General features: G+C 45.9%; 1 protein-coding gene across 4 annotated transcripts in view; it reads left to right on the top strand.

Moving 5' to 3' along the window:
* MCPH1 (microcephalin 1) overlaps window positions 1-26,946 on the top strand; it is a 435,753-nt gene that overhangs the window by 4,714 nt on the left and 404,093 nt on the right. For all 4 annotated transcript variants that reach the window (XR_013221834.1, XM_077290054.1, XM_077290052.1 and 1 more), the window contains exons 2-5: window positions 2,284-2,375; window positions 12,789-12,907; window positions 13,142-13,229; window positions 13,982-14,096. Coding sequence is in view for 3 of the 4 variants with exons in the window: in XM_077290054.1 (XP_077146169.1) it covers window positions 2,284-2,375; window positions 12,789-12,907; window positions 13,142-13,229; window positions 13,982-14,096 (414 nt within the window). In the remaining variant the exon portion in view is untranslated. The remainder of the gene's footprint in view (window positions 1-2,283; window positions 2,376-12,788; window positions 12,908-13,141; window positions 13,230-13,981; window positions 14,097-26,946) is intronic.

Genomic DNA, 26,946 nt, shown 5'->3' with positions numbered 1-26,946 from the left:
TATTTCCAAAAACTGCATCAAAACCACGCAAAAACCGCACCAAAAACAGCATCAAAATCACCAAAAACTGCATCAAAACCTAGTGCGGTTTTGATGCCGTTTTTGGTTTGGTTTTTGATGCAGTTTTTGCGCGGTTTTGATGCATTTTTTAATTCGCTTTTGGTGCATTTTTTGCGCGGTTTTTATGCGTTTTGGAAAGCTAAAAAAAATGTATTATTGAACAAAAAAAAAAAGATTTGTGATGTCATTATTGTCCAACCTCCTCTTTTATATTTGTCCAACCCACACTCCATTACACACACGGATAGACAGATAGATGATAGATGAAATGGATAGACAGATCTATATATAGATAGATCTATAGATGCATACATCTATCTATTCCTATATCTATCTATAGATATATCTGGATAGATATATCTATTGATAGATGTATGGATAGCGTAGGGTGTGTGTCCACTGTCAGGATTACATCCGAATTAGCTGCAGATTGGATGCTGTGTACTTGTAGTCCTATCGGATGATGCCTGCACACACCCCCCAAAAGACCCCCCGCACCCACCCGAACAGCCCCGCACCCACCCGAACAGCCCCGCACCCACCCGAACAGCCCCGCACCCACCCGAACAGCCCCGCACCCACCCACACGCACGCCCCGCACCCACCCACACGCACGCCGTCACCGCCCACTTTCCGCCCAACACTTCCCTCCTCCCGAACTGCAGCGTTTCTCGGACCCACATCCGCAGCAAAACTGCAGATCTTTTTTACATCTGCGGTTTTGCTGCGGATGTGCCCGACTCAATGAAAATCTAAAGGTGCAGAAACGCTGCAGTTCCGCACAAAAGAAGTGACATGCTGCGAGAAAAAAAAGCTGCGTTTCGGTGCGGCCTTTTCCGCAGCATGTGCACAACAAGTCTGCGGCACCCATAGACTTACATTGGTTGAGCACTACACTGTGGATTTGATGCAATTCTGTGCAGCAAAAAACCCTGCGGATCTGCAATCAAATCCGCAACGTGTGCACACAGCCTTAGTGAACCTAGCAAAAAAGCCAAGCAAAAAACAAGTGTGGGATTGCACTTTATTTGCAATTTCATTGCACTTTGAATTTTTTTCACATTTTCTGTTACACGACATGCTAAATCCAATGGTGTCGTTCAAAAGTAGAACTTGTCCCGCAAAAAATAAGCCCCCACATGGCCATATTGATGGAAAAATTATGGCTCTGGAAAGAAGGGGAGCGATAAACGAAAAAAGCTCCAGGGGTGAAGGGGTTTAGAAACATGGATATGGACATATATATAGAAATAGACATAGATGAATACATACAGATATATCTATATATTTATCTATCTATTTGTCATCCATCCATCCATCCGTGTGTAATGGAGTGTGGGTATCTATCTATCTATCTATCTATCTATCTATCTATCTATCTATCTATCTATCTATCTATCTATCTATCTATCTATCTATCTATCTATCTATCTATCTATCTGTAATGGAGTGTGGGTTGGACGAATGTAAAAGGGGAGGTTGGACAGAAATGACATCACAAATCTTTTTGAAGATAGAGGAGGGAGGGGTTGGGGTGTGTTTTGGAGTGGGTGTGCCAGGTGCAGAGTTACAGGCGAGTGCAATGCATCATGGAACTTGTAGTATTAGAGCACAATAACTCAGGAGAAAGGAAGTTGTTGATTAACCCCATGAGAGCTGGATCCAGCACTAAAGATGTGCTGCTACAGCATGATAAAAGGTAATATTGCTAAAATAAACACAGTAGATGTTTTCAGTGGCACATAATAGCAAGATTTATGGAAAAAAAAAAGTTATAGTAGTGGACAACTTCTTTAATGAAAAATGATGGATTAGATAATTAATCTTGTTATATTTATTTTCTATTACTCTGAGTAGTTTCTTTTGCTCCTAATAGCGTTATCTGACCTGGAAGGTTCTGTTTAAGAGCGAAATACAAAATGGAATTTGCTCTATTATTGGTTGCCAATGGCAACAAGAGTTTCTCCTTGTAATTTTTATACTTGTCCTCATATGAATAGTTTTTTTTTAAAAAAGTCCTAAGTACATATCATGTTCATTAGGGAGGTCTCCAGAATTCTCAGTGAGTGACTATTAAATTACCATGTTCTTGTGATCGTCACTGGGGACATCTGCCCCTCAGATCACAGCTGATAGGATGAGGAGAGGAATACCTGCATAATAGAATCCACAACAGAAGCCATTTCATTCTTCTGACATCTACAATCATTTGTCCTTTTTTAGGAGTCATCGCATTTATAGATGTGTGGTCATCCAACCGCACAGAAAATTACTCCAAAATGTTTTCACAGCAACTTCTTAACTTGGGGGCGAAGGTAAGATGCTGATGTTTCTTCTTTTAATCAGTGGGTGGTGGCAGTTAGTAGCCCTGTGACTACTATAATGGTGCTCCTGGTTAGACCAGGCTTTTGCTGGGCATCATAGAAGACAGTGATATGAACTATATATTGAAGAAATGCAGAATATAGTACAAGTGATGGACTGATTGCAGGTTCAAGTCCTCTGGGGGGACTATACAGGAGAATAAAACATAAAAGTACGAATCAACCCTCTCCCCTTTTTATACAATTCACCGTAATTAACCGTAATTAAAATAAGCATGTTTTGGTATTGCTGCCTCCTTAAGTCCTAAAATTTTCATCCTGCACAGAAAATTTCATTAAAGGGAGCCTGTCAGCAGGATTGTGCATAGTAACCTACACACAGTGTCAGGTCGGCGCCGTTATACTGATTAAAATTATACCTTGGGTGATTAAATCCATCTTGTGGTTGTTCTTTAATCTTTATTTTCAGTTTGTAGTTAATAAGATTCTCATGCCCTTAGGCGGGGTCGGTGTATATGGTGCTCTGATTATATATTCATAATGCAGACTGCTGACAGTTCTCTGATCCCTCACTGACCTGCCCCCTCGTTTGCATAATGAATACCAGCACATACTGAAGAGAAAGAGACAAAAAAACGCTTCATCAGGCAGGTGGCAGTCGTGGCCCCTGCTCTGCAGCACAGTCGCATGGTTAGTGTGCCAATAATACATTTTCTTGATGTTATCCAGCTGGGGGGGGGGGGGGGGAATGTGAAAATGGAGCCTGCGCAGTAGCTGCCATCAGTGTCTATAGCTGTTATCTGAGGACTGCCACTGCGCAGGCGCCGCCATCTCACTGGAGAAGAAAAAAAATCCTCCTCCAAGATAGCTGCTACTGCGCGGGCGGCACCATCTTGGAGGAGGATTTTTTTTTTCTTTCTCCAGTAAGATGTCGGCGCCTGCGCAGTAGCAGCTATCGGATCACAGCTAGACACCTATAACTGTGCAGCCGGCACCATTTTCAAATAGTTTTTTTTCCCCCTAGCTGGATAACATCAAGAAAATGTATTATTGGCACACTAGCCATGCGATTGTGCTGCAGGCAGGTGCCACGGCTGCCACCTGCCTGATGAAGCGTTTTTTGTCCCTTTCTCTTCAGTACGTTAGGTATTTATTATGCAAACGAGGGGGCAGGTCAGTGAGGGAGCAGTGACCTGTCATCAGTCTGCATTATGAATATATAATCCGAGCACCGCATACACCAACCCTGCCTTAGGGCACGAGAATCTCGTTAACACGAAACTGAAAATAAAGATTAAAGAACAACCAAAATATGGATTTCATCAACCAAGGTATCATTTTATTCAATATAACGGTACCAACCTGACACTGTCTGTAGGCTACTGTGCACAATCCTGCTGACAGGTTCCCTTTAAGAAAATTATTTTTATTTTTTATTACTCTGTCGCCTCATTGGGGGACACAGGACCATGGGACCATGGGTGTTATGCTGCTGTCCACTAGGAGGCGACACTATGCATAATCTGAAAAAGATTAACTGTGGCTCCTCCTGTGCAGTATACACCCCTGGACGGCATCAGCCTTCTCCAGTTTTTGCTTAGTGTCGCATAGGAGGCACACCTAAAAGATTTTTACTCCGTTTTTTCCGACGGGATTACAGATGAAGAAAAGAGGGTCTCCTGTGAGACTCCCGGCATGGCTCCTTCCTCGGCCCCCTATTATGGGGTGCCCAGTTGAAGTAGAGATGGCTATTCCCCATGTTGCTCCTTCCCCAGTCCCTCGGGTGCTGGTTCGAAGTCGAGACCCCCCTCCTTCCCCAATTCCTTTTGGTTTCTGGGTTGAGGTCGAGGCGAGGATAAAGGCCCCTGAAGGTGACAACAGCACCCTCCCTATCCCCCCTCCGGGGGGTATTAGGTTGAGACACCTCAGGTAGGGCCTGTACAGGCAGCATTCTACAGCTCCCAGCAATGGGCCAGCACACTGCGCCTGCATCCAGGGACCCCAGCCCAGCTGCGGGCTCCTGTTGGGGCCGGGGGGAGTGCAGGCAGGCATGGCACAATACAGACACAGGGCTCCCTGCGCCCCTGTCTCTGCGGCAGCACCAGCTCTATACTGCCTCAGGGAGACCCCTACCGGGCTCCCCCTTCCGCTTATAGCCCCACCGCCATCCTGCCTTTAAATCCGGAGGGGTCCGGTTCAGATCCGACCCCCTCCCGGACTTTCGCGCCAGCCTGGAGCCCTTCTGGGCCTCAGGCATCTAATTTAGGCCCCGGCTTTGGCCCAGCTGAAGCTGCCGCCTCCTCCCCGCCCCCCGGATGACAAATATGACACTCTACAGTGTCATAAAGTGGGTGGATCGAGACAGAAAGGGTGTGTTTTTACACAGCCTTGCCGCCTTTTTCCAGCTCTCCGCCCCATTCTCCTCCTTTCCTCTCTGTCTCAGCAGCCATTTTCGGCTGCAGATTAACCCTGCATCTCCCGGTCTGCAGGACCAGGACCAGGCAGCCAGTCTCCGGGGGGCACAGGACTGTGGATCTTCGGCGCTGGACCTAGGGGCACACTGGTGGGGTAAGATCACAGCTGGGTTTTTTACTCAGCTGTGAATCCATATTACCTATAAGGCTCCCCTATAGGTTTCTCTACCCCTGTAAGGTCCTCTGCTGGCAGCACTTCTGCACTCTGTGCACTATGCCAGGCTCAAGGTCCAAGAGAACGAGGCAGAACTGCTATTATGCATTCTGCACAGCCTGCGGGACCGCTCTCCCCAGTAGTAGCACGTACCCGCATTGTCAGAACTGTATACAAACTAATGTGTCGGAGCCCCAAGAAGCCCCTGCCAATGCCACGCCGGAATGGGCTACTCAGATATCGCAATCTATGACGCAGTCTATAGATAACCTAACCTCCACATTGCTTCAAGCTCCGCAGGGTCATGCCCCGGCTATGACCGTTACCCAGCAAAGGGAGAGCTTGACTCAGGAACAAGATGACCCTGGCACATCCACGTCTAAGTCAGGACGCAAGCGGACCCGTAGATCAAGTCCATCTGCGTCATCCCATAGCACACGGTCATCCCCCTCTAGGGATAGACACCGTAGCTCCAGGTCATCTAGACCGTCCCATTCCGGGGACAGACAATGCAGATCTCCGCAATCCCCGACCAGAGAAGGCCTCCTCCCCGGCCCACTCAGCAGGGGACGCCTCGGAAGGCATCTGCGACTCTGACTCAGACAGAGAAACGGAGGGGTCCCTGATCCCAATCCCTCCTAGCAATACAGCGCTAGTTGAGGACATAATTTCATCCATCCATCGGGTGCTGGACATTTCTGATCTGCCACCAGAGGCCCTAGAACATAAGATTTCCTTTGAAGGACCTCTGAAGCCGCCTAAGGTTTTCTCTAACCGCCCAGAGTTTAAGGCGATCCTTAAAAAGCAGCTCTCACAGCCTGAGAAAAAATTCGCTAATCGCAAATATCTGGAGGCGAGGTACCCCTTCCCACAGAAGGACACCAAGGAATGGACAGATCCACCTGAAGTGGACCCCCCAGTCTCTAGGCTAGCAGCACAGACCCTCCTTTCACTTCCAGATAGCTCAACCCTCAGGGACGCAGCAGACCGGCAGGTAGATCGCATGGCTCGTTCAATTTTCGAGGCAGCAGGGGCATCCCTGGCTCCCGCGTTCGCCTCAGTTTGGGCTGCCAAGGCCATTCTGGCCTGGGCAAAGAATTTACAAGCTCTCCAAGCATCCGCTCCTGAGCTGTCGGACCAAGCGGTTCGAATAGCAGTTGTAGCAGACTACATGCTCCATGCAGCTCTGGATTCAGCAAGGGGAGTAGCGGGGATAGCATCAAACGCCATCACGATTCGGTTCATCCTCTGGCTGCGGGAATGGAAAGCGGACGCAGCCTCAAAGAAGTCCCTCACGCACCTCCCCTACCTCTGGGAGACTTTTCGGTGAACAGTTGGACACTATGATATCCAACGCCACCGGGGGTAAGAGTACTTCTCTTCCCCAACTGAAACCTAGTATAGAAGAAATAGGAGACAAAAAAGCGCAAATAGGGTCTTATCCTCAGGACTGCTCTTAAAGATTTATAAGAGAACTGCTCACCTGATGGTGCAAAGAAAAGGCGTGTAATTTGTCAGCTGCTGCAGATCCACAGGTCGGCGCTGCGACCTCTTAGAGACGTTATAATAGATGAATGTGGTTATAATCTGCGCTGCTGTAACAAGTAATGAATCCAGATATAGTTGTAAGGTGTTCGGGTGGTTTATTCAACGCGTTTCGAAGCTCATGGCTTCTTCTTCAGGAAGTTTCCACACAGAGTCCACTCTGTGTGGAAACTTCCTGAAGAAGAAGCCATGAGCTTCGAAACGCGTTGAATAAACCACCCGAACACCTTACAACTATATCTGGATTCATTACTTGTTACAGCAGCGCAGATTATAATCACATTCATCTATTATAACGCCAACTGAAACCTAAACGCACTTACAAGAAGCGTAACCAAACTCGATTCCGATCCTTTCGGAATTCCTCCGGCTGGTCCGTCTCGCGTCCAGCACAAAATCGTAACCGTTCCCCACGCAGGGACAACTCACGATCGACGCAAAGGTCGGACAAGACCTGGCAGTCAAAAGCAGGCCAGCCTAATCCCAGAGGAGGAAAATCTCAGACTTTCTCCTCATCATGACTCACGGACTCCGGAAGACACCACACCAGTAGGCGGCCGACTTTTGCTCTTTCATCAAGTCTGGCTGCCTATTACAGAAGACAGGTGGGTCATGGAACTAGTGTCTTCCGGATACAAAATAGACTTCACCTCCAACCCACCGGACCGATTCTTCCTCTCTGTCCCCCCAAAACCGCCAGCCAAGGCTCGTGCCTACCACCAAGCGGTCTCCTCGCTTTTTCAAGCAGGAGTCATAGTACCGGTACCCACGACCGACCGCTTCCGAGGGTTCTACTCCAATCTGTTCGTAGTTCCCAAGAAAGGAGGTAGCGTACGGCCCATACTAGACCTAAAACAGCTCAACAAATATTTACGGGTCCGTTATTTCCGCATGGAGTCCCTTCGGTCCATCATTGCGTTCATGGAGAAGGGAGAATATCTCGCCTCCATAGACATACAAGACGTATACCTGCATATACCCATTGCACCTGCCCATCAGAGGTTTCTCAGGTTCGCAATAGGCCAGGACCACTAGCAATTCGTGGCTCTCCCTTTCGGACTCGCCACGGCTCCCAGAGTGTTCACCAAGGTCATGGCAGCCACCATGGACGTCCTGCACGCCTGAGGCATAGTAGTCGTTCCATACCTGGACGATCTACTCATCAAGGCTCCCACCTTCAAGGACTGCGAGCTCAGCGTCTCAATCACAACCGATACTCTCAGTCGCATGGGCTGGTTAATCAACCTACAAAAGTCATCACCAACCCCGAGTCAGTCCCTGACCTTCCTGGGAATGTTATTCAACACCTCCAGGGGTCTAGTGCTCCTTCCCAAGGACAAGGCACTGGCTCTCCGACTAGCAGTTCGCACCCTCCTCCGCAAACCCCCTCGATCTCTCCGGTTTGCCATGAGAGTCCTCGGCAAGATGGCAGCAGCAATAGAAGCTGTCCCATTTGCCCAGTTTCACCTCAGACCTCTCCAACTAGCCATTCTCAAGTCCTGGGACAGGAATCCCTTTTCTCTCGACAGGGAGTTCCAGCTAACGTCGTCAACCAGGAGGTCCCTGCACTGGTGGCTCAAGCCAACCTCGCTAGCAAAGGGGAAATCCTTTCTCACAGGTCAATGGAAGGTTCTGACCACCGACGCGAGCCTGACGGGTTGGGGTGCGGTGCACCTACACCACAGGGCAAGTGGTCCCCAGTAGAAGCGACCATGCCCATCAACATCCTGGAAATTCGTGCCATCCTTCTGGCATTGAGGGCCTTCCATCACTTACTGGCAGCCTCTCACATCAGAATACAGTCGGACAATGCCACGGCTGTGGCATATGTGAATCACCAAGGGGGGACCTGCAGTACCCAGGCGATGCGAGAAGTGTCACATATCCTCCGCTGGGCGGAGGACACAGGGTCGGTTCTTTCGGCGGTCCACATTCCGGGTGTGGACAACTGGGAAGCAGACTTCCTCAGCCAACAAGGAATAGACTCGGGAGAGTGGTCTCTCCATCCCGAAATTTTTTCACCAGATCTGTCTCCGATGGGGGACCCCGGATGTGGACCTAATGGCATCCCACTTCAATGCCAAGGTCTCCAACTTCATGGCCAGAACACACGATCCGCGGTCGCTCGGAGCAGACGCTCTGGTTCAGGACTGGACCCAGTTCCAGCTTCTGTATATTTTTCCACCTCTCCCCCTGATATCCAGAGTGGTGAGGAAGATCAAACAAGAGGGAGTTCCAACCATCCTAATTGCACCGGACTGGGCCAGACGCACATGGTACGCCGACATCGTACAACTCACAGCAGACGCCCCCTGGTGTCTCCCCGACCGCCACGATCTTCTATCACAAGGCCCGTTCTACCACCAGAACTCAGGGGCTCTCAATTTGACGGCGTGGCCCTTGAGACCTGGATTCTAACCCAGGCAGGGCTCTCGACGGACGTCATTGGAACCATGATCAGAGCACGGAAACCAGCCTCTGCCAAGATTTATTACCGTACCTGGAAAGCTTTCTTTACCTGGTGCGAATCTCGTGGCCAGATCCCACTCCCTTATTCCCTACCCAAAGTACTTGGTTTTCTCCAATCGGGTCTGGAGGCCAGGCTGTCATTGGGCTCGCTTAAGAGCCAGGTGTCAGCCCTCTCAGTGCTTTTTCAAAGACGCATTGCTACCAAGCCGCAAGTAAGGACTTTCCTTCAGGGGGTTTCCCGATTGGTTCCCCCCTACAGACGACCACTAGAAACGTGGGACCTCAACCTGGTCCTGACAGCATTGCAGGAACCACCCTTCGAACCCCTTAAGGAGGTCCCGCTCTGCCTTCTTTCCCAGAAGGTGGTTTTCCTGGTGGCAATCACCTCGCTACGCAGGGTGTCTGAACTGACAGCACTCTCCTGCAGACGGCCCTTCCTGGCTTTTCACCAGGACAAGGTAGTTCTTCGTACGGTCCCATCCTTCCTTCCGAAGGTTGTGTCCGACTTCCACCTCAATGAGGAAATTTCACTTCCATCCCTTTGTCCGGTTCCGGTTCATAGAGTGGAGAAGGCTCTGCATACGCTTGACCTTGTCAGAGCATTGCGTATATACGTGTCTAGGACTGCGTCCTTCCGGAGGTCTGATTCTCTTTTCCTCCTTCCGGAAGGCGGCCACAAGGGTCTGCCAGCTTCCAAAGCTACCCTTGCCAGGTGGATCAAATCCACCATACAAGAGGCCTACCGCCTTAAGAATTCTCCTCTTCCAGCCGGTATTAAGGCACACTCTACACGGGCGGTAGGGGCCTCCTGGGCCATTCGGCACAACAAGTGTGTAAGGCGGCCACTTGGACTAGCTTACACACGTTTACTAAACACTGCAGGGTTCATACCCAGTCCTCAGCGGACGCGAGCCTGGGTAGATGTGTCCTGCAGGCGGCGGTGCCCTAAGTGTAGGGGCCTGTTGTGAACTCTGTTTTCAGGCTCCCTCTTGTGGTCACAGATGGTATTGTGTGACTTTTGTTTTGGGCTCCCCCTGGTGGCTTTGTTTGTTATCCTGCGGGTCTGTGGCTGATCAGCTGCCTCGTTATGCACTTGGGAGTTTCCTATTTAGCTCTGTTCCACTTCCACTTGTTGCCGGCTGGCAATGTACTCAGTGCTATTCTGATTACTCCTGATTATCTTCGGTTTCAGTCTCTTCAGGAGAAGCTAAGTTCTGTTTATTTATTTTTTGCTCATCAGTCTGCAATATGATTTCTGTGTATGATGAGTTTAGTCCAGCTTGCTAATATGTGATTTCTTCTGCTGGTTTGCTCTGGGGTACAGAGTTGCTTTCCCCGCACCGTTAGTTGGTGCGGGGGCTCGAGCGATCTCTGCGTGGATATTTTTGAATAGGGTTTTTAATTGACCGCACAGTTCCCTTCCTATTTTCTGCTTTCTAGTGTTAGCGGGCCTCATTTGCTTAATCTAATTTCATCTCTGCGTTTGTGCTTTCCCCTTGACTCACCGTTAATATTTGTGGGGGGCTATTCTATATCTTTGGGGTCATTTCACTGAGGCAAGTGAGGACTTTCGTTCCCTCTAGGAATAGTCAGTTTCTCAGGCCGTGAAGAGACGTCTAGGATTTTCAGGTACGTTCCACGGCTGCCTATAGTTGTTTGCGGATAGGATCAGGTTGCGGTCAATTCAGTTACCACTTCCCCAGAGTTTGTAGTCGGTTTAGTTACTTAGCTAGTCCTACTTGCGATCCTTGCCACTAGGATCATAACAGGGGCCTGTCTGCACAATATTCGTCCATTGCTTCCCACCCAGGGACTGCTTTAGGACGTCCCATGGTCCTGTGTCCCCCAATGAGGCGACAGAGTAAAGGAGATTTTTGTGTACTCACCGTAAAATCTCTTTCTCTTAGCCTCTAATTGGGGGACACAGCTCCCACCCTGTTGCCCTTTTCGGGCCGTTGTAACTGTTGAGTTCTCATATTGTTTTCTTGAGCTCGTACATAGTTGCCTTCTTACAGGCATAATTATGTTATTCATGTTACATAGTTGCCTTCTTACAGGCATAATTATGTTATTCATGTTACGTTCCTCCTACTGCTTTTGCACAAAACTGGAGAAGGCTGATGCCGTCCAGGGGTGTATACTGCACAGGAGGAGCCACAGTTAATCTTTTTCAGATTATGCATAGTGTCGCCTCCTAGTGGACAGCAGCATAACACCCATGGTCCCATGGTCCTGTGTCCCCCAATTAGAGGCTAAGAGAGATTTTACGGTGAGTACACAAAAATCTCCTTTTTTTTTTGCCACCACACCACCCAGAAATGATGCAATCAAGACCAGCGTGTTTCATGCCAGTCTTGGTGAGGGGCCATGCTGTAGTCAGATGCGCCTGATACATTAAAGGGGATATCTACCTTTTGGGGACTTTTTTTTCTTAAATGCATGCAATTGGGGAAGAAATAAGTTTTGCAATTGCATTTTATAATAAATGTTGCATCATTTTCCTACTATTGCCTCAGTATTACATTGTCTTTTGCTGGCTGCAGAGTGACTTGGGTCGGCCACATTCTCTTTATTTTAACAGCTGTGTTGAGGACATGATTTTGTGGCACTTACTATTATACAGGTATGACAGGTTCTCTTCCGTCTCGTTAGTGCAGCTTTCCTCACACACTGCACAGCTCTCCAGTCCATACAGTGGCTGCTGATGGAGGAGCACGTGACCAGATCAGTTTATCAGTCTCCTCCAATAGAAAAGCAATTTTCTCATGTGAGGTTTTCAATTGGACACGGCTGATAAACTGATCTGGTCACATGCTCCTTCATTAGCCATTGTATGGACTGGAGAGCTGTGCAGTGTGTGAGGAAAGCTGCACTAACGAGAAGGAAGAGAACCTGTCATACCTGTATAATAGTAAGTGCCACAAAATCATGTCCTCAACACGGCTGTTAAAATAAAGAGAATGTGGCCGACCCAAGTCACTCATTCTGCATCTAGCAGAATGTCCCAGCACAGCCACTTTGTTGGAGCTTGGTGAAAATGCTGTGAGAACACCAAAAATTGAAAAATAGTATGGCTATCTCGGGTTGCACCAAACATTTACAACTTATCTAAACTTTCTGGAGTAAAAGCTTTGATAGATAGAATCCATAGTGTGTACCGATAATATCTACCATTCACCTAAAGAAAGCAAAGCCTCAGGCCTCACACAGCTCCATAGAAAGCAAAATGAAAAAGTTACAGGTCACGTTTTTTTTGTAATCCACTTAAATAGCAAAAAAAATACAAATTTGCTATCTCTGTGATTGTACTGAAGTGGTGAATCATGTTGCCATGTCATTTTTACCACAGAAATAATGCCGTATATATGACCCTGAAAAAAAAAGTGATAAAAGAATTTGCGTTTTTTTCCACCATTGCACATCTCTTGGAATTGTTTGTATTAGACAATTCTCTGACGCCATTTTGCTGAAACCCATTGTTTTTTGTTGTTGTTGATGGAGCTGTTTAAGAGCTTTGCCACTTCGCTCTTCTCGGACAGCGTGTATGGATTCACAGATGGTCTACAGACGATTTAAATGCATAAAGCCTGTATAATGATAATGTTTTCTTACTGCGTCTATCTTATAATATATGCTTATGGGGCAGAGCCTCTGATTTATGTATCCTCTGACCCAGTTTTGTGTAACTTTTATGTTTGCGCTGTATACTTATTGTAAAGGGTGACGTTTCTACTGAATCATCTTGGTGATTTGCATCTGTAGGTCTCAAAGACATTCAATAAGCAAGTTACTCACGTCATTTATAAAGATGGCAGTCAAAGTACATGGGAGAAGGCAGTGAAGAATAAAGTCCAACTGGTGTCTGTCCTTTGGGTGGACAAGTAAGTATTGCTCCTAAGGACAAGAAATGTTACAAAAAATATCTGTATTTTTTTGTAACTGATTTCTATATCTTTAAAGCAAGGAGTGAAGCATTCAGGTAATACAAAAGCAACCTGAACACTAGGATCCTTACAGCAATGGGCTGCCGTGCTTAGTAAATGGATACTGGATCATCCAGTTGGGTTGCATGACAATTTTGCGTCCAGTACATGTCTTGCCTAAATCTTTTACAGATGTCGGGAGACTTCTGTGCATGTAGAAGAATCTGGGTATCCAGCTATAAATACAAATGATGACTTACCTCAAATTATGAAGAAAAAAGTAGGTGAAACTACATTTTAATATACATCTAATTTGTACTTTAACTATGTAACCATCAGTACACGAAGGCTGACGTCTCAGAACACCGCACCTAACTATATGGGAGGTGTTTTTAAGAGGACCTGACATTTGCTGTAAAAAATAAATAGATCCTTTTTTTCTGGTGTAAATGCTGCTGTGTTTGGCATTATATTTGTTTCTATTTTCTTGAGAGACGGTCCTATTGTTCATGTATAGAAATATAGTCTTGTTAGACAACTGGGCGTGGCCCTCAAGAAGCCTCCCACAGAGGAGTTGAGAACCACACCCACTCAGCTAAAAATATTAGGTTTACATACAGAGAAGGGGGGGCATATCTCAAAAGCAGAGTGGATCAGGGGAAAAAAAGACATTCAGGAGCAGAGAGGGATTTATATCGGGCAAAGCAGGAAAAAAAATACATTTTCATGGTAAGTGACAGGGTCCCCTTTAAGCTCCTATAGGTCTAATAGTTTAGTGTCATAATACTTGTGGCCTTATAGGCTATTTGTTCCTCGGCAATCCGGTTTTCAGTTGGTGCACTATATTTGTAAACTGTGTTTGGGATAAACTATGTCTGTTATAAATGTTCATCGGGATTCACTCTTTCCATTGAATTAAATGCCAGAAATTATATTGGCCTCTTACTTACATTTGAGCTTGATGAATATTGTGAATTATGGATTTCTGCTGTCTTGGAAAAAATTGCAAAAAATATGTTTCTACTCCTACAGAGAAAATGTATGCAACCCAAGGATTTTGTTGAAAGAACACCAGAAAATTGCAAATGGCTTGCACGAAAATTTGATAAAATGTGCAAGGACCTTGATGTACAAAAAGCATCTGTTGGTGAGTTGCTGCTCAAAGTATAATTGACCAGTTGCCTACTAGGCTTTGCATTTTATCCACCTCTATGTTGTATTGCTTTGACAAATGCTATTTCATGGTTTCAATGGAGTTGATCATTGGAAGGACTGGCAACATAAAACCTGGTTCTTCAGTTAAATTCTTGTCTTAAGTCGCTGTTCTCTGTTTATCATAAGTACATAATACATACTCAGTGCCCAATTTATGAGGGGTCATGCTGCAGTCAGACACTCCTGATTCAAGAGGTGCATGCCTGTGCATGAATATGAAGCGAATGGGACTAAAGTGAGATTTCTGGTGTAGGGGACGCTACAACTTTTCATGAACTAAATTAACTGCGGCGTCATGCCCCAGCTCCATTTTGGCGGAACTGGGAGAGACTGGCATGAAAGCACCAAAAGTTGCAATATTTTGGTGTACACTGACGAGTAAAAGGGTAACAATGTTTTGAACTTTTGACTTTCAGGCTCCATATCTCATCATCAACTCCTGCTTCGAACATGAGACTACCATCATCTTGGCTATCTCATACATAAATTTTACTTGTAACTATTTAGCATGTGATTAATTGTGTAGATTCTTGTCATATCACTGCGTTGTCACTGTTTTGCTCCTGGTGGTTGAAAAATATTTTTCTTCCTGTATATTAAAAAATACAGCCTGTTCTTACATTCCTTTAATAGCTCAGTATGTTATTAGGTTAATTCCCAAGCGAAAGGTCACTGGTTCATGGTTGCTCCTCAATTCGAAGAAGTTTTCCCAAGAAAAGAAAAACCGAATCATTCAGCTCATCGATGGCGGTCTGTTAGCCAACGAAGTTGCCAACCTGCATCATGTGAGTGCCATGACAGTCGGAAGAATACGAAATGAACTCTGTACATTCAAAAGCCAACAGGTGGACATCCAGGCAAAATATCGGAGTCAACAAGTCGGCTCAACACAAGGTCTATCCGTTCTGGTGTCACAAACACAGCAGTGGAGGTGGCTCGTATGCTTTGGAATAGTGTGATCACAGACATCCATGCAACCACCGTGTGATGCATGTTACACAAGTCTGGAATGGTGGCCAGAAAAAAGATGAAGGACCTTCGACTTAAATGTCGTCATAAGAAGCATCCGCTCCAGTTTGCAAAAAAGTACGAGTAGTTGACATTAGAAATTGGAAACAGGTGATTTAGAGTGATAAAACGGGTGCTTTCGAGTGGGCTAACGAATCGAAAAATTTAAGGAAATGTCAAGTTCGGTGGAGAAAGACTGATAATATGGGTTTGTTTCACAGCCAAAGGCGTTGGATACTAGACCAGAATTGATGGTGGTCTCTGTGTTAAGCTATTCTTGAGTATCCTACAAGAAGAGTTACTTTGTACACTTGAGTAGGATGGGTATGAAAAGGATGACATAGAGTTCCAATAGGACAACAACCCGAAGCATACATCGAGATTGGCAAACAAATGGTTCAGTAAACATGAAGTAGAGGTGCTGGATTGCCCCAACACCTCAAACCAATCGAACACTTAAGGGTAGAGTTGAAGAAAAACTGTATACATACCCACGTGAGTCGACCAGTATGCACCAACTTTGGGAACGTGTAGAAGAGACACGTTTGAATCTGATCAAGAGCATGCTCAGAAGGATTCAGGCAGTGTTGAAAGCCAAAGTTGGATTTACAATATACTGACAGAATAATAAAAATGTAAATTTAGATTTTAAAAGGCAAAGCAGTAACCATGCTGTGACATGACCAGAATCTGCATAACTCGCCTTCGAAGCAGTAGTGGATGGTGAGATATGGAGCCTTAAAGTCAAAAGTTCAAAACATTGTTACCCTTTTGCTTGTCAGTATAACTCAGAGTTGACCTAAGGGTATAGCCACTAAATGTGTGCAGCATTGCAAAACCCCGTATTTTACAGCAAAGTGCCACCTTTTTTTTTTTTTTTTTTTTTATATATGGCTTGTAGCCTGAAACACATATGACGTGATGTTTACTTGTGGTTTGTGACTGGGCGTCACACTATCTGCCCTGGTGAATTTTATTTCCAACACAGAGCTGCACATGTTGTTAAATGGGTACCAGAGGAATTGTAGTAGGACAGACCTGGGCAAGCTGTGGTCCGCTGACCACATCTGGCCCTCTGGCTGTTCCAAGTTTGTCCCACGAACCAAAACAGCTCTGAAGTACTGAAACTGTGGTCCATGGGCAGTACCATTCCCTTCCCCGTTCACCGACCATCTGTCGCTGCTGCCTGCATCCTCAGGATGCAGACAGCGGTGAATACATTGGTGGTGGACGGGGCCATCGGCTCCATCTTCCAAAATTCGTTGTGTGAGACAGCAGACACTGACGTCATTTAATTACGCTGCTGATGAGACTCGCTGCACCGGGGGAGGATCAGAGCATTGGAGGGACAGGAGTGAGGCAAGTATGTGTTGTTTTTATCCATGTGTATGAGATATTTGTATGTATATAGGAGGCTATGTTGGGCTCACACTGTATATATGGAGGCTATGTGGGCCTCACACTGTATATATGGAGGCTATGTGGCTTGCAAAAGTATTCACCCCCTCCCTCTTGGCAATTTACATATTTTGTTACATTGAAAACTGTTTAAATAGTTTAGTAATCAAATTTGTGTCTGATGCATCAGCACAAAATAGGTTAAGTTGGTAAAGTGAGAAAATTATAGACATAATTTAAATTTATGGGATCAAATACTGTATATACTCGTGTATAAGTTGACCCGAGGCACCTGATTTTGCCACGAAAAACTGGGAGAACTTATTGACTCGAATATAAGCAGAGTATGCATTGTCCTCTTATCCCTGTCCTTGTATGCATGGCTCCCCATCCCTGTCCTTGTATCCATGGCTCCCCATCCCTGTCCTTGTATCCATGGCTCCCCATCTCTGTGCTTGTATGCATGGCTCCTCATCCATGTCCTTGTATGCGTGGCTCCCCATCCCAGTCCATGTATGCGTGGCCCCCCTGTCCTTGTATGCATGGCTCCTTATCCCCTATCCTTGCATGCATGGCTCCCCATCCATGTCCTTGTATGCATGGCTTCCCATCCCTGTCCTTGTATGCATGGGTCCCTGTATGCATGGCTCTTTATTTCCTATCCTTGTATGCATGGCTCCCCATCCCTGTCCTTGTATGCATGGTTCCTATAAAAAAACACATCCAACTTACCTTCTCTGCGCACCCTCGCTTCATCTTTTTCCTGCGCCAGCAGCTCTTCCAGCCGAGCGATCACATGTCCTCGCTCATTAAGGTAATGAATATTCACTCCATGCCTATGGAAGGGAGAGAGGTGAATATTTATTACCTTAATGAGTGGGGGACACGTGATCGCTCGGCCAGAAGAGCTGCTGGCACCAGAACTAGATGCGGTGAGGGCACGCAGGGAAGCGAAGTTGGATGTGTGCTGGAAGCCGGTGGCTGTGGCTGTAACTGTGCGTGCTATAAGAGAAATGAATATTCACTGCCAGCGCAGTGAATATTAATTTCTCTTTAGCAGAGGGCACAGGCTTTAGCATATGTATTCACTCCTTTTTCTATGAAGTCCCTAAAAATTTTCTGGTGCAAGCAGTTACCTTCATAAGCCACATTCTTAGTGAAAGGAAATCCACCTGTGGGCAATCTAAGGCGGTTTTTGCAGCGCTTTTTTATGCACATTTTGAGCTGCGTTTTACAGTACCAGCAAAGTTTAAGATTTCAGAAATTCATGTGAACGGCTTTTTTTTGATCATCGGGATTTTGTGCTTTGCATCGTTTTTTGCACAGTGGAACATGTCACTTCTTTCGGCGTTTTTTTCTACGTAATGTTGCAGTGTTTTTCACCCATTGAACTGAATGAAAAAAACGCTTAGTGTGAACTTACCCTAAGTGCCACCTGGTCTGTCATATCCACACTTTTTCTGAAAAGCCATCGAGGCTGCAACACCATTAAGCAAGAGGCACCACTAACCAAAGCCCATATGAGTATAGGTTTTATTATTTTATCGGGGCCTAACATTTAGTTTAAGGGGTTGTCCCTTATCAATGTTTGACATAATATTACGTCAGGTGCCAGTATATGGAACGCCGTGGGAGCTGAGTCTGCGCCATTAGTTGGGAGAAGACGGCTGTAATACACTTGCTTGCTCCTATTGCTTCACTTTAACCATTTAAATGCTGCTATCCATCACTGACCAACTTTTAAATAGCATGATTGATGATGCAATTCAAATCCACCCTCTTTATAATGAAGAAATAAAATAAGAATATTTGGAATCTACATGTCCTTAAAGGGAACCTGTCACCTGAAAAAAAAGCTGTTATCTGCAGATATGGGGTTAATATGCAACTTAATAACGTTGTGAACCTGCCCGGGGCTGACATTTAGATCCACGCAGCCAGGATGAAATTAACTTTTTTTGTACCCCAAATTTGTATCAATAAAATGTCATCTTGCCACACACAAAAAAAAGCCTCTAAGGCTACTTTCACACTAGCGTTAACTGCAAACCGTCACAAATCGTCTTTTTGCAGAAAAAACGGATGCGTCAAAAAAAGTGAAAAACGTATGCAACGCATACAGCATTTAGACGGATCCGTCGCAAATCCGCTAAACGGTTCCGTCGAAATACTGGATGCGTTGCATACGTTTTTACCATCCGTTGCATCTGTTTTTACGACGGATCCGTTTTTAAAATGGGAGGCTCCCAAATTTGATTGGCTACTCGAAAATATGGAAAACTATATAGTGACTGTTTTTACAGCCCATCTTTGAGGGTTTTAGTTTAGTGGCAGAGATGGAAGGAGTACTTGGTAGGATTGCGAGTTTGGTTACTGACGTTATGTTTGAGACGAATCGCCTGGATATCATAGTGCGGGAGAAGGAGGCGGCAGCAGAAAGACGGAGGATGCTTCTGCAGGAACGGAGACTGAGACGACTCTGGATACATCCGATAAATGAACTGCGGATGACCCGGGGTGTCCAGTCCACTCTCTACCTGGAGTTGCGGCAGAACCCAGACAAATTCTACAATTACGTACGGATGAGGATGGAACATTTTGACTATTTGCTTGAAAAACTAGGGGATGTCATCCAAAGGCAGGACACAAGGATGAGGCTTGCCATCACACCGGCGGAGCGGCTGATGGTGACCCTGCGGTAAGCCTCTTTTTTTTATGTCATTGCTCATATTGAATGTCATATAACATACTGCAGAAAATACTGCGCTGAAACATTGCGTTGCATTTTCTGCAGAATGTTTTTTTTTGTTGTTGTTTTGTGGACATTCCACTCCTTTTTTTTAATGTCATTGCTCATATTTAATGTTATATTACATGCTGCAGACAATACTGCGCTGACACATTGCGTACCATTTTCTGCAGCATGTAATTTTTGTATTGTTTGCGGCCATTCCACTGCTTTTTTTTTTTTTTTCAATTTTTTTTCAATTTTTTTCTAACATTTATTTTTTTTTCTACAGCTTCCTAGCTACGGGTGAATCTCTGACTTCGCTCCATTACCAATTCCGGCTGGGCATTTCCACTATTTCCGGAATAGTGAAGGAGACATGTCGGGCTATTTGGGACATTTTACAGCCGGAGTATATCCCCCAACCATCAATGGACATCTGGTTGAGAAGTGCAGAACAGATTGAGCAAATTTGCCATTTCCCAAATTGTGTGGGTGCCGTTGACGGGAAACACATAAGGATTGCAAAACCGGCAGGAACAGGCTCTGAGTACTACAATTACAAGAAATATTTCTCCATAGTACTCATGGCTATAGCAGACGCCAACTGCAAGTTCCTTGCTGTGGACATAGGAGCGTATGGCCGGTCCAACGATTCTCAAGTTTTTAAAAACTCTCCAATGGGCCGTTGCCTGTATGGAGAGACATACGATTTCCCGCCAGCCAGACCACTGCCAGGAACAAGTGAACCAGCCATGCAATATGTTTGTGTAGTTGATAAAGCGTTTCAACTTTCGCCGCACCTACTGAAACCATATAGTAGCCGGGACTTAAACCGTACCAAACGGGTATTTAATTACCGGCTTACTAGAGCAAGAAGAGTAGTAGAGTGTTCTTTTGGTATATTGACGGCAAAGTGGAGAGTTCTGCTGACGGCAATCAAACTGCAAACCAAAACTGTAGACGAGGTTGTTAAGGCATGTGTGGTGCTCCATAACTTTGTCCTTTCAAAGGAGCCCGTTTCCTTGGATGACGAAGAATTGGAGACAGCCTTGTGGGATTACCGCAGCAGCTTGGTTCGCTCCACAGGTTCTGTTACCAGGATGAGAGACCAGTTTGCGGATTATTTTGTGTCACCTGTTGGGCGGATTCCATGGCAAGACATCATTGTGTGACATGTTTTTCATGGGTTTTTTTTATGTAAAAATTGTGTTTCTCACAAAAAAAAATCCAAAAGCGTGGTTTTCTTGGTAATAAAACCAATAGGTTTTACCTTTCAAACGTCTGGTGTTTATTTTTATTTTAACTTTTTTATTAGTTACCATATTACCTTAATGAATCCACACACACACAGAGTAGAATTTAAATCAGACCGAATTTTTTATTTGAACTCTTTTTTTTAAAAAAAATTGTTTTTTTTCTTTGCAAAAAACATAAACATATTTTTGTTATTTTCAAAAAATTTTTCTTAAATTTTCAATTTTTTTTAAATAAAATTAGAAAAAATTTAACATTTGTACATGTGTTACAAATCTTCAAAGTCTGGGGGTGGAGATACGAGGGGAGGAGGGGCTGGAAGGTTGGACCACGTCGATAGGTGGGGAAACCCTACTTGGTTGGGGTGCAGTGGAAGGGGGGTAAAAGCAGGAGGCTGACCAGAGGGGGGGGGGGGGGTGGTGTTGTGGTAGGGGGAATACTTAATGGGGAAGAAAAGCTGGGCAAGGAAGAAAACATTGGGGAAGAAATTTGGTTTGGGGGCCGGGATGGGTATTGGGACTGGGTTGGGTATTGGGGCTGGGTTGGGTATTGGGACTGGCGTGGGTATTGGGACTGGCGTGGGTATTGGGACTGGCGTGGGTATTGGGACTGGGTTGGTTAATGGGGGGCATGGTGTGGAAATGGGGCCTGGGGTGGGGCATGGTGTGGAAATGGGGCCTGGGGTGGGGCATGGTGTGGAAATGGGGCCTGGGGTGGAAATGGAGCCTGGGGTGGAAATATAGTGGATATGTGGGGGTAGATTGGGGTTCGTGAAGGGCCTTAAGTAGAGCATTATGGCAGGTATTCATTACCCGCATCTGTTGCTCAAAAGAAAGCTTCTCCATGCTCCTGAGCATGGATTGGAAAAAAAGATTGGCCGGAGATTGACTTACATCTGAATGCAGCCTATCCAAGCGACTGCTGGTTTCATGGCTTGTTTCACTGATGCGTGATTGCACCATGTTGAAACCAGCAGTCACTTGCTCTCCCAAAATTTTGAAAGAGCTTTGGAAGGATGCATTCAGATGTAAGAACTCAGGAGCATAGCTCCTTTCCTGACCCCTCTGTCGCTGCCGCCACGAACCTAATGGTGGTCTAGAGGTGGCAGGATCAGAGGGGTGGGGTAAAGGGAACGCTATCTGTTGAGCATCAGATTCGAGAGAGGGCAGGGCCGTGTTTATATTTGCCCCTCTTCCTTCCTGCTGAGCCACTCGGGGCCTGCATCTCCTCGTTAAATTCCCTTTTAAAGCGATCCCTCAGTGACCGCCACCGCTTCCTAACCTTTCCACCTGTGAAAACAAGAATGAAAAGAAAAAAAAAAATTTGTTAAATGCAATACATTACATTCAGCTCAAAACATCACTGAAAAGTGAATACTTACATAGTTTGCTCTGCTGCTGTGGAAGAAGGTCCTCCCACCTCGGAAAGATGTTATGGCACACTTCGTCCCAGAGCCGACGGGTTACACTGCTATCGGCATGCCTGCGGTCAGCCATGTTCCACAGCGGCTCCCGCTCGCGAACCTCCTCAATGAGACAGTCGATATCTATGTCATCATCAAAGTCTTCGGCGGGAGCACGCTGTGAAGCCTGTGCAGAAAAAAGAAGAAAAACAAAAAAATTAGTACACTGAAACACAAAAGTACCAATAGAATCCCCCCCAAAAAAACCTCACTGATGGCCGACCGCGGCGACGATTCCGCCGACTCTGGGAGCGGCTGGGAGAACCTTCACGGTTTGCTGAATGTTCAGCAGCAGCAGCAGCAGGAGCAGCAGGAGACTGAAATAAAGGAAACAAATTCTCTTTAATGTAGGCATATGTTTTCTATGTTTAGTTATGTATGAAAATCTGTTTTGTGTATGATGCAGTGTGATGTGTGAAGCAACTGTTTTACCACTACTTACACTTGGTTCCTCCTCCACTTGCATCTCTCCACCCATTTCGCCCCCTTCTGACAGCTCCTCATCTGATTTAGCTTCCTGTTTAAACATAATTCATGCATGTAGTGATCAACAAAAATGTAAAGTACAAAACCAAAAAAAACCCAAAAAAACAATTTTTGTGTTAACTTACCGATACACGCTATTGTTGTGGAGGAGGGCTGTCAGAAGAGGACATTGTGGCGGTAGCAAGGCCGGCGGCTGTGGTCCTGGTGTCTCTGTAAGTTAAAAGACACTTGCAATCTGCTCTACACATTGAGGTAGCAGATTTGGGGTCTTCAAAACTTACTTTTAAAGATTTGTGGATGTGGTCCTGGTGGGCTGGTCCTGGTATGAAGACAGGCGGCGGCTGTGGCCCTGGTGTCTCTGTAAGTTAACCCCTTCCCGACCTTTGACGCCACGTAGGCGTCATGAAAACCCGTGCCAATCCGACCCATGACGCCTATGTGGCGTCATGGAATGATCGCGTCCCTGCAGATCGGGTGAAAGGGTTAACTCCAATTTCACCCGATCTGCAGGGACATGGGGAGTGGTACTTCAGCCCAGGGGGGGTGGCTTCACCCCCCTGTGGCTACGATCACTCTGATTGGCTGTTGAAAGTGAAACTGCCAATCAGAGCGATTTTTAATATTTCACCTAAAAAACTGGTGAAATATTACAAGCCAGCCATGGCCGATGCTGCAATATCATCGGCCATGGCTGGAAAACCTAATCTGCCCCCCCCCCCCACACCCACCGATCTCCTCCCCAGTCCTCCGTTATGTGGTCCGCCCCCCTAAGTCCTCCTGCCCGCTCCCCCCGTGCTCCGATGCCCCCCCCCTGTCCTCCGATCCACCCCCCATGCTCAGATCCCCCCCCCCTCATACTTACCGAGCCTCCGGGCGTCCGTCCGTCTTCTCCATGGGCGCCGCCATCTTCCAAAATGGCGGGCGCATGCGCAGTGCGGCCGCCGAATCGGCCGGCAGATTCGTTCCAGGTATATTTTGATCACTGCGATATAACCTATCAAAGTGATCAAAATAAAAAAAATAGTAAATGACCCCCCCCCTTTATCACCCCCATAGGTAGGGACAATAATAAAAAAAAGAAAATATTTTTTTTTCTTTTTCCACTAGGGTTAGGGTTAGAACTAGGGGTAGGGTTAGGGTTAGGGCATGTGCACACAGTGCGGATTTGGATGCGGATCCGCAGCGGATTGGCCGCGGATCTGCAGCGGATCGGCCGCTGCGAATTCGTAGCAGTTTTCCATCAGGTTTACAGTACCATGTACACCTATGGAAAATCAAGTCCGCTGTGCCCATGGTGCGGAAAATACCGTGCGGAAACGCTGTGTTGTATTTTCCACAGCATGTCAATTTTGTGCGGATTCCGCAGCGTTTTACACCTGTTCCTCAATAGGAATCCGCAGGTGAAATCCGCTGTAAATCCGCAGGTAAAACGCAGTGCCTTTTACCTGCGGATTTTTCAAAAATGGTGCAGAAAAATCTCACACGAATCCGCAACGTGGGCACATAGCCTTAGGGTTAGGGTTGGAATTAGATTTAGGGTTGGAATTAGGGCTAGGGTTGGAAATAGGGTTAAGATTAGGCTAGTGGTTAGGGTTACGGATAGGGTTAGGGGTGTGTTGGGGTTACAGTTGTGGTTAGGGTTGGGATTAGGGTAAGGGTTGGGATTAGGGTTAGGATTAGGGTTAGGGTTGGGATTAGGGTTACGGGTGTGTTGGGGTTAGGGTTGTGGTTAGGGGTGTGTTGGGGTTAGGGTTGTGATTAGGTTTATGGCTACAGTTGGGATTAGGGTTAGGGGTTGTGTTGGGGTTAGTGTTGAAGTTAGAATTGAGGGGTTTCCACTGTTTAGGCACATCAGGGGTCTCCAAACGCAACATGGCGCCACCATTGATTCCAGCCAATCTTGCGTTCAAAAAGTCAAATGGTGCTCCCTCCCTTCCAAGCCCCGACGTGCGCCCAAACAGTGGTTTACCCCCACATATGGGGTACAAGCGTACTCAGGACAAACTGGGCAACAAATATTGGGGTCCAATTTCTCCTGTTACCCTTGCGAAAATAAAAAATGACTTGCTAAAACATAATTTTTGAGGAAAGAACAATTATTTTTTATTTTCACGGCTCTGCGTTATAAACTTCTGTGAAGCACTTGGGGTTTGAAAGTGCTCACCACACATCTAGATAAGTTCCTTGGGGGGTCTAGTTTCCAAAATGGGGTCACTTGTGGGGTGTTTCTACTGTTTAAGTACATCAGGGGCTCTGCAAATGCAACGTGACGCCCGCAGACCATTCCATCAAAGTCTGCATTTCAAATGTCCCTACTTTCCTTCCGAGCCCTGACGTGCGCCCAAACAGTGGTTTACCCCCACATATGGGGTATCAGCGTACTCACAACAAACTGGGCAACAAATATTGGGGTCCAATTTCTCCTGTTACCCTTGTGAAAATTAAAAATTGCTTGCTAAAACATCTTTTTTGAGGAAAGAAAAATGATTTTTTATTTTCACGGCTCTGCGTTGTAAACTTCTGTGAAGCACTTGGGGGTTGAACGTGCTCACCACACATCTAGATAAGTTCCTTGGGGGGTCTAGTTTCCAAAATGGGGTCACTTGTGGGGTGTTTCTACTGTTTAGGCACATCAGGGGCTCTGCAAACGTAACATGATGCCCGCAGACCATTCCATCAAAGTCTGCATTCCAAATCATCACTACTTCCCTTCCGAGCCCCGGCATGTGCCCAAACAGTGGTTTACCCCCACATATGGGGTGTCAGCGTACTCAGGAGAAACTGGACAACAAATTTTGGGGTCCAATTTCTCCTGTTACCCTTGGGAAAATAAAAAATTGTGGGCTAAAAAATCATTTTTGAGAAAAAAAAAATATTTTTTATTTTCATGGCTCTGCGTTATAAACATCTGTGAAGCACTTGGGGGTTCAAAGTGCTCACCACACATCTAGATTAGTTCCATGGGAGGTCTAGTTTCCAAAATGGGGTCAATTGTGCGGGAGCTCCAATGTTTAGGCACACAGGGGCTCTCCAAACGCTACATGGTGTCCGCTAATGATTGAAGCTAATTTTCCATTCAAAAAGCCAAATGGCGTGCCTTCCCTTCCGAGCCCTGCCGTGCGCCCAAACAGTGGTTTACCCCCACATATGGGGTATCATCGTACTCAGGACAAACTGGACAACAACATTTGGGGTCCAATTTCTCCTATTATCCTTGGGAAAATAAAAAATTCCGGGCTAAAAATCATTTTTGAGGAAAGAAAAATATTTTTTTTATTTTCATGGCTCTACGTTATAAACTTCTGTGAAGCACCTGGGGGTTATAAGTGCTCACTATGCATCTAGATAAGTTCCTTGGGGGGTCTAGTTTCCAAAATGGGGTCACTTGTAGGGGAGCTCCAATGTTTAGGCACAGAGGGGCTCTCCAAACGTGACATGGTGTCCGCTAACGATTGGAGCTAATTTTCCATTCAAAAAGTCAAATGGCGCGCCTTCCCTTCCGAGCCTTGCCGTGCACCCAAACAGTGGTTTACCCCCACATATGAGGTATCGGCGTACTCGGGAGAAATTGCACAACAAATTTTAGGATCCATTTTATCCTGTTGCCCATGTGAAAATGAAAAAATTGAGGCTAAAAGAAATTTTGTGTGAAAAAAAAGTACTTTTTAATTTTTACGGATCAATTTGTGAAGCACCTGAGGGTTTAAAGTGCTCACGATGCTTCTAGATAAGTTCCTTGGGGGTCTAGTTTCCAAAATGGGGTCACTTGTGGGGGAGCTCCAATGTTTAGGCACACAGGGGCTCTCCAAACCTGACATGGTGTCCGCTAGCGATGGAGATGATTTTTCATTCAAAAAGTCAAATGGCGCTCCTTCCCTTCCGAGCCTTACCATGTGCCCAAACAGTGGTTTACCCCCACATGTGAGGTATCGGTGTACTCAGGAGAAATTGTCCAACAAATTTTAGGATCCATTTTATCCTGTTGCCCATGTGAAAATTAAAAAATTGAGGCTAAAATAATTTTTTTGCGAAAAAAAAGTACTTTTTCATTTTTACGGATTAATTTGTGAAGCACATGGGGGTTTAAAGTGCTCACTATGCTTCTAGATAAGTTCCTTGGGGGGTCTAGTTTCCAAAATGGGGTCACTTGTGGGGGAGCTCCAATGTTTAGGCACACGGGGGCTCTCCAAACGCGACATGGTGTCCGCTAAAGATTGGAGCCAATTTTTCATTCAAAAAGTCAAATGGCGCTCCTTCCCTTCCGAGCCCTGCCGTGCGCCCAAACAGTGGTTTACCCACACATATGAGGTATCAGCGTACTCAGGACAAATTGCACAACAACATTCGTGGTCCAGTTTCTCCTTTTACCCTTGGGAAAATAACAAAATTGTTGCTAAAAGATAATTTTTGTGACTAAAAAGTTAAATGTTCATTTTTTCCTTC

This window comes from Ranitomeya variabilis, chromosome 2, assembly GCF_051348905.1.
Source record: "Ranitomeya variabilis isolate aRanVar5 chromosome 2, aRanVar5.hap1, whole genome shotgun sequence".
Classification (NCBI taxonomy): domain Eukaryota; kingdom Metazoa; phylum Chordata; class Amphibia; order Anura; family Dendrobatidae; genus Ranitomeya; species Ranitomeya variabilis.
This window is presented reverse-complemented; position numbering and strand designations above follow the sequence as displayed.